Source organism: Topomyia yanbarensis, chromosome 1 (assembly GCF_030247195.1).
Source record: "Topomyia yanbarensis strain Yona2022 chromosome 1, ASM3024719v1, whole genome shotgun sequence".
In the NCBI taxonomy this organism is placed as follows: Eukaryota; Metazoa; Arthropoda; class Insecta; order Diptera; family Culicidae; genus Topomyia; species Topomyia yanbarensis.
Genome location: NC_080670.1, coordinates 214,116,540 through 214,124,300, shown reverse-complemented (window position 1 = coordinate 214,124,300; position 7,761 = coordinate 214,116,540). Strand labels below are relative to the sequence as shown.

Below are 7,761 nucleotides of genomic sequence, written 5' to 3'. Positions count from 1 at the left end.
GTGAATCGAAAAAAACGAGTTAGCATGCTTTGAATTTGAACCAGAAAACTTTGAGGAATTTGCTTCTTGCCATTAAGGGACGTGACTGTGAGAATAGGACCCGGAGAGACTTCTTCACGCAACATATTAAGGTTCTTAAAGAAGCCTAAAAATCGGGTTTCCGCCCCGTGTACATAACTTCACCTCAGGCGTATGACTGAGATGAAATGTTGTTGGCTGTTATCGTTTAATTACGACGTATAGCTCGAAAACCGTTCGTATGCTATGTAGCTGTGAAGTTTATCTCAACATTTTCTATATCTTATCCGTTATTTTCAGGTTCTGTAAGAATATCACGTATTGCAACTCACCTGCACATCGTTTAGAGCATCGTTTCATTTAATAGTAGACGAACGAGAAAATCCCACTGTCATCAATCAGCACATTACTTTTCCTCATGTCCGCTGTCACAGCGAACGCAAGGATATGAGGTAAACCGGAAGCTGGTACAGTTATTGGCAGTAGATTAACATTGACGATTTTCCAATCGATTTCTTTCATATCTCGAATTCTAGTGTCAGCATAGTTTCTCGTGCATGAATGGAATTATACTAGCATTTGTTCAGCATCAGCCTAAAATATACTCGCCAAGGATTCAGTTAATTGATTGATAAGGTATGAGGTTAGACTCAACCATAGATCACGCGGTCGTTGGTGAGGTGTGCATAACGTTGTTTGATCATTTCTTATGAAGCAGCAAACCTTCTGGTGAGATTGTTTAGGTGTATTGTTTGTCATCCATCCATTCTTATCCTAGTGCCTCAGGCTCACGTTACTTTCCAGTCGAAATTTTAAATCAGAATCCGTAAACTAAAAGGTAAGGTATATTCTTCAAAAAATAGAAGTATATAAATCACATTTCGGACACAATTAAACACCTCTAAAATTACGATATTGTCAATTATTTTAATATGCAAAAAAGACAAAAACTATCGCTAGTTACCGAAAATCTGCCTCCCAAGCCCATCGGTTCACTCGAAACGCCCGTTCCTGTTCGAACAGCCTTCCATCCAGCGCATTCGCCAGTTCCTTAGTTTGTCCGGTAAACTCCCGGCACTGAGTCAGCTTTTCGTCGGCTCGCTGCAGACAGCGTCTACCGCGATCGAGAATCTCCTCCAGATCTTCCTTCGCCAAGCTGATGTTCAGTTTCATTCTTTTAGCGGTCGGCATCGAACCGATAGCGAACGGTACTGTATTGTCACTTTCGTTTTCGATATCATCAACGTTTGCGTCGACTACGTCGTCGCACTTGTCCTTCCGCTCGGAGAGTGATTTCCGTTTCTGGGGTAGCCTTTTCAACTCCGGCAACCACCAAAGCGATCGGGTGTAGCTTTCGTACTCCTCGCGGTGGTAGATCACTTCACAGGGTAGGTGAATGATTGATTCGCTCCAGCGGAAGCGTAACAATTCGTTGGCTAGGATGGCGATTAGAGGTAGCCAGTTGAGTGACGGGATGGCTTGTGGAAACGAGGTGTTGAGTGGGAGAGATCGGAGCAGTTGCTGAGTAAGGAGGGCTAGCAAGCGTCGGTTAGATTTTTCGTTTGACTGTTCGGAATAGCTGCGGATATAGGACAGGAGGTTGGTTTGAAAGTCTTTGATGGTTTGACAGTTTGCTGGATTGAATGTGATGGGCTTTAGTTTAAGCTTCCGGAAAAATGTGACCAGCTTTTGCTGACGATCCGACGAGCGCCAGTCCTTAGGGAAGTATTCCAAATCCAGAGGGATGTCGAAGCGGCGTTTGGACACAAACGGCTTGAATTCGGCTGGAAAATCGGGATAAACCGAGAGATTATGCTGTACGAGGTTGCTAGTGCGATCGATTGCCTGGTTGAACAGGTTTAGTACGAAGTTTATGTCGTGGCAAGCTTCGTCGAGTTTTGGATTTTGGTAGGAAGAAAGTTGGAATCGGTGCCACAGCTCGTCACCGAGACAGGTCCCGATGAAGGCAGTTTGTGACTGCATTTCCAGTGGGTAGTCGCAACTATAACCGGAAGCAAGGAATGCGAACGCTTTGAGAAGGGTTTTCCGAAGCGGAGTTTTTTGCCGTTCCTGATGGTGAAAAAATTCGAAGTCATCGATTTTACCTTCCTCTAGCAGAAGGTCAAGACCGAGAAGTTCTTCGAGGGTTTGGTCGGAATTTAGGTGCCAATTGTAGGCAATTACTGCGAGAGGAATTGGACCCCAGTAGTCGGCGTTGCGTAGAAGATTGTGCAATCTCTCTCGGGATTTCTGAATGTTGTTTGAGTTCAAAAAGAATAGAAGTCCATTTGAGTTGTCTAGAGCAATCGGATTAGCTGTGTTGGATTCATCAAGAATTGAAACACCTTTCAGAAGCCGCATGCTAACTACCAAACGCTCTCGAGCATTCGGCGATTCTTGCATCTCCAAAAAGAAGCTATTTCCTGTATCTGTAGTGGTACGTTTGAAAACATTCTTCAGCCATTTGTTGATGAAGTAGTAAAACCCGGACGAATCTTCCTCTTGTTTGAAGGGTATCGATAGTGATATCTTCCAGTAGATGTGATTCTTGACTAGACCCTTCAGTTGCTGCCTATTAGTGGATTTGATTCCACTCCGAACGATTTCGAAAACATCGACCTTCTCTTCTTTCGATTCCGGAATTTGGATGACCTTCGGAGCTCCTCCCACATACCGTTTCATATTGGCTAGGCTTAGGACCTGATGCTCCTGGTAGCATTCTCTTGCCTGATCGTGAAGCATCTTTTCCGGAAGCCATGCTGGACTATTCTCGATCTGCATTCGGTTATCCAGTAAATTATGGACGTTCCGGCGCCACATTCCAAAGTACTTTCGCATTATATTGAGCTGCCGATTTTCCTGGCAATTCTTAACTAGCACTTCTTCCCGCACCACTTCGGGTAAAAATTCCGCTAACAGTTCTTCCTGCAGTTCCTCCAGAAGAACTCTCGGATACTTTTCCAACAGATGATATTGTTGATAGCAGCTGGTCGCAATCTTCGTGACATCCTCTTCGCAGATCTCCTTCAACAATTCGTTGTAGAATTTTTCCGACATTTTATTGACCGTCACTTCCATTTGTCGTCGACTTTCCTCCTCCAGCTGTTTGAGTCGCCGTATCTCCGCTTCCTTTCGTGCGATCAACTCCTGCCGCATACGTTCCTCTTCCGCTTCCCGTTTCTGACGAAGTTCCTCAGCTTGTATCTGTAGTTGTCTCATTTCCTCTTCTCTTTGCATCCGACGGCGTTGTTCGTCCGCCTCTCTCTGTGCCCGTTGATCGTCCTGAAGCTGTAGATCTGGTTTCGGTAGTGCCACCGATGGACCACCAAAAATTGAAGATCCTTCACCGAACGCCATCGTCGGTCGGGATGGTTGCGAAAATGCTACACTGCCGAACAGATTCTGGCCAAATGTTGCTGGTTTCAGCGTTTCCGAGGTTTTCGGTAGTGGCGTTATACCGGACAGGGTTGGCGTAGGACTGTCCTTGGAGAAAACAGACTGTGCAATCGGAGCAGGAGAATGGGTTTCGATTTTGGCCGTGAAACGGGACGGTTGGAAAAAGTTGCTGGATGCGATCGGTTTAGGAAAGAACGGTTTCGGTGAGATGGATGTTGGTGATGGGACTTTGAATACTTTGGCGTCATCGTCGTTACTAGCGGTGGTTGAAACAGTTTCGACGGTTTTACTCTGCTTCAGAATGTTTCTTAGAACATCGTGTCGTAGGAAGCCTGATGCGTCGAAACTCTCCTCAAGCTGGTGACTATCTAGTCTGGACTCGTCGTTCAGTGGTTCTCCGGAAATGGCTTCTCCAACGGTACAGTCCCGTTTGCTTTCGACCAAATTGTAAGCTCGCTCCAGTTGAAAGGGAATCTCCGGGCGTTCGTACTGTTTTGGATCCATCAGAACCGTACCCAGCGATTGATCCACGCTCAACCCGTAGCAATCCAAGAAGGAAGCAGCTGCATCCGCGTCCTCAAAAGCAAGCAAATCCACGAGGTGATCCAGAGAAAAAGTAGCCGGCATTCGATAGGTGTAAGCTCTCAGCATCGTTTGAAGAGCCCGCGTCCGAATCTGGTTGAAATAGCGTAGTAAAATGCAAGCGTTCATGTAGGTAGTCTGTCGAACCAACCGGAAGAAACGAATGTAATTATTGTTCTCCAAAGCAAAGTAAACCTCCAGAGCAAATCGAATCTGCTTCGAGTGCAAAATATCCGCAGGAAGCTGTTTAATTTCCCACAAAAAGTTTCCATCGTTCAAGTTAAGCAGCACCACATAGGCTCGGAACTCAGCCTCATTCCGACAACGAATTCCTTTCAACCCCAAATCATTATACATATACTTCAGCGACTGTAGGCACTTGGTCATGTTTTCCGTATTTATCCGCTGATCAAACACGGAAGGATCTTCGGCGACCAGCCGAGCAGCACAATGAATATGAAACCGAGCGCATTGCTCCACCAGCCGCACCGCTTTCACCGAACACAACTCCTGCTGGGTAATGTCCTTCCGAAGACTCCTAGTCCGATCCCACACGAAATGAAACCAATCACCCAGATTAACCTCTTCATCTTCACAATCATCCACAATTCGGTGCAGTAAATAACTCATTGTCAGTTCTAAACCTTCCTCCGATCGCAACTCGTGCGGCATAGGTGCTTCCTGATCTGCCGAACTTCTCGAATACTGCTTGATTGCCTTCCCGTGGTCCATCTGTGCCGAACTTTCACCGGCTTCATATGAAGCAACCTGTAGCTTGCATTCCCTCATGTAGCGTTCCTTCTCCGGACACATATCGCAACAGGTTCCCTGAGTGCTGCGAGCTTTTCGGATATCCGTTGTCCGATCGGTTGTCAGCCGCAGATATTTATCTTTCGCTTCCAGCATCCGATATCTTTCCTCAGCCGTTGCAGCCGGTTGTTTCGCTAACAACTCAAACTCCGCCCTAGCCTGGCCAACCTTTGAATCCACGAGAATTTCCGGCCGCGCAGGCATTCGAAATTGCTTCGGCGGTGCCACTACCGGCGGTGCCGGAAAACGTTCCGTTTTCTTCAAAAATGATTCAATTGCTGAAAAATAAATACAATCATCAAAATAGATCCGCTGAAATGATCAACCTACAACACTCACACTGCTTAGCGGACTGCCGAACACGCGCAGCCGTTGGTCCCCCGCCCATTGAATCCAGCTCCTGCTGTACGTCCGGATCGATGAAACCTTCATCCCTGCTGGCCAGGACAGTTGATGGCGCTTCATCCGTCCAGTATACGTTGAACTTAACATCGCGAAATTGGCCACCCCGTACCAGGGCAGCTTCCGCTGCTTCGGGACTGTCGTACTCTACGGTGCAGGAAAACCGCTTCGGTCGCAGTATGAACCCGGTGATTTTACCGAACTGACTGAAGTGCTTTTTTGCGATCAGTTTGTCCAAAACCCAGAGCTCCGGGATTTGGTCGCAACTGAAATGAATAAGCCAAAAAAAAATGGTTGAAACGGCTGCGGGTGTGTATAGGGCTCTAAACTGACCTGATGGATTTCCGCTGGGGTGAGTCTTCAACGAGGATTACATCGTCGTCCGACATTCTGAAACTGACGGTGGTCACTTTCTACGGGTGGACACTACCTATAGATCACTTTAATTGTTAGAAATACACTTATTTTGCAATAAAATCATTTAACCTGTGAATGCGAAGAATAACGTGTTTGTGTATTGCGCACTTCCCACCAACCTGGACTCCGCACTTTCAAAGTGCGAGTGATCTCAAAACTGCGAGCTGTCAAAAAACATGTATTTCAAGTGATAGAGATGGTACTTTCATAGACAGACCAGTCGAACTAACCGGTCTATGAGAAGAATTTAATGGAAGAATGGTAAGTGCGCAGTGCGGTTAGAATCCAGTTTTTAGTGCCACAAGCAATACTTTCCCGGTAATGTATTGTTTTTGAATTGTCATTTACAGGGTGTTCGTAAAAAAATAATGGTGAGCTTTATGAACGTACTCCAAGTGGAGCAAGACTGAGAAAAAAAATTTATATTGCCCGTTTCGTCTGTAGATAAGGTTTCGTGCAAATTCTGAAAGCAGTACACGGTTAAATAAAACAACCTGCAGAATAAGTTCTTTTAACTTCCTTTTGAGTTGTGCGTCGCTTTCGCACTTATTAGTGTTGTCAAAAACAAAACGAGAGATTCGACTCAGTCGAGGTCTTCCGTGGAGGAACGTACTTTTGAGTTGTTTGGGGTATAGTCAAAATTAGGTAAATTCAACTTAAATTTGAGTATAAAAAACCTATCAATGAGTTGTAATTTTTGCCGTAGTTAAATGGAAACTACCTTCAACACGGTTTACCTAATTTTAAGTTCCCCCACGATATCATGAGATTGAGTCAAAGGAACTCAATTTTAGGTTTTTCGTTTCCGTGTAAAATAAATATTCTCACGTTGAAGTGCACGGGGGACAGCAAATAAACAAACCGAACGCCTTATGCACAATCCTAAAGAGGGCGTTGAATGTTGTTTTTGTTAGCCACAGCAACAACCAAACTAGGGTAGATGCGATGTGAGCATATTTTCGTGTGACAAAATTATTTTGCTGTGAGTTTACTTATGGGGTAAAATTCGCAATATTCGCGACTACGAAACTTTAGAACACCAATACACATTATTTTTACATTAAAGGCTAGTTTACAGTTCGGAAATCGTGTCACGGGATTTATGTCTCTGTGTATTTTAAATGAAGCTCGCAGTTTTCATGAAGTGAAAACCCATCCACGGGAAACATCACGGGATTTTGTAATTTGTAATTTATTGTTTTATTGGTTACGAAAATCTGGCAGTACAGGACTGTATATCAGGTCAAGGATATAATTTTAAAACTCTCCACACAGAAATCCGGCCGGGAACAATTCAACACAAATTGTTTCCGACGGGGAAAATTGCATTTTTATTAGGTTTAAAATTCAGTGCTATTTTGATACTGTAACGGCCAATTTATTCACTTGGATGAAAACCGGTTTTCCTTGAAACCCGGTTTTCGTCCAATTGGTCACCAGCAACCTGAAACCAGGCTTTGATCCAGTGAAGAAATTGACCGTTAGTATTTTTTTTAGAAACAGCAGAACTTTTGTTTTGACAGTTTGGAGGGATCTTGGCAGAAAATTTGAACTGTAAACTAGCCTTAAACGGCACGTTACGGCGGGTAGCCTAGAACAAAGTTTCAATAGCCTATCCCAGTAAAGTTCAGCGGGAAATGAACTGAAATTCTGGCTGGTTCCAGTTCGTATACTGGCTCCAGTGACACAACCGATTCTAACTAGAATCGGTTGTGTCACTGGAGCCGGAATACGAACTGGAACCAGCCAGAATTCCGGTTCATTTACGGCTAAGCTTAACTGGGACCGCTTGCCAGCATTTATTTTTAGCAGTATAGTCGTCTTTTCATTTAGTAGGCAGCTTGTGTACAATCGTGTTTTCTCCTATTCAGTAATAATCCATTACGTCGGAAGTAGTGCCCATTATACGAATAACGCAAACTACTTCCGAAGAATGCGCACCACTTCCGACATGATCCTCTTGCTTGGAACAAGAGAAAATATGATTGTTGCTGGTTTAATTTTCTAGTTTTCATCTGGAACCAGACCAGAAATGATGATGGTAAACAATTGAAAAAAGGGGAAGACGGTCACCAACTTAGGAAGCGTTTTAGGAAAAACACTACTAAATAACAGCTTGGATTTCTTATTGTTGGC

At 44.5% G+C, this 7,761-nt stretch overlaps 1 protein-coding gene across 2 annotated transcripts; it reads right to left on the bottom strand.

Moving 5' to 3' along the window:
- Positions 1-938: 938 nt before the first annotated feature.
- Positions 939-5,734, bottom strand: LOC131692164 (protein xmas). Of its 2 annotated transcripts, XM_058979053.1 has the most exons (4): positions 5,695-5,734; positions 5,542-5,638; positions 5,146-5,474; positions 939-5,084 (listed from the first exon to the last, which is right to left on the bottom strand). In XM_058979053.1, the coding sequence occupies exons 2-4, from the start codon at positions 5,595-5,597 to the stop codon at positions 979-981; spliced, it is 4,491 nt and encodes a 1,496-aa protein (XP_058835036.1). In that variant the 5' UTR covers positions 5,598-5,638; positions 5,695-5,734; the 3' UTR covers positions 939-978. The 2 variants fall into 2 exon arrangements, with proteins under 2 accessions (XP_058835036.1, XP_058835028.1); XM_058979045.1 differs by having other exon boundaries at positions 5,542-5,719.
- Between the last annotated feature and the right edge of the window lie 2,027 nt (positions 5,735-7,761).

Excerpts from the sequence above, each read along its gene's own strand:
- LOC131692164 (XM_058979053.1), bottom strand. The coding sequence starts at position 5,597 with ATGTCGGACGACGATGTAATCCTCGTTGAAGACTCACCCCAGCGGAAA. Across the intron at positions 5,475-5,541 it reads CCCCAGCGGAAATCCATCAG|TTGCGACCAAATCCCGGAGC; the intron begins GTCAGTTTAGAG and ends TATTCATTTCAG. Across the intron at positions 5,085-5,145 it reads TCGGCAGTCCGCTAAGCAGT|CAATTGAATCATTTTTGAAG; the intron begins GTGAGTGTTGTA and ends TTTATTTTTCAG.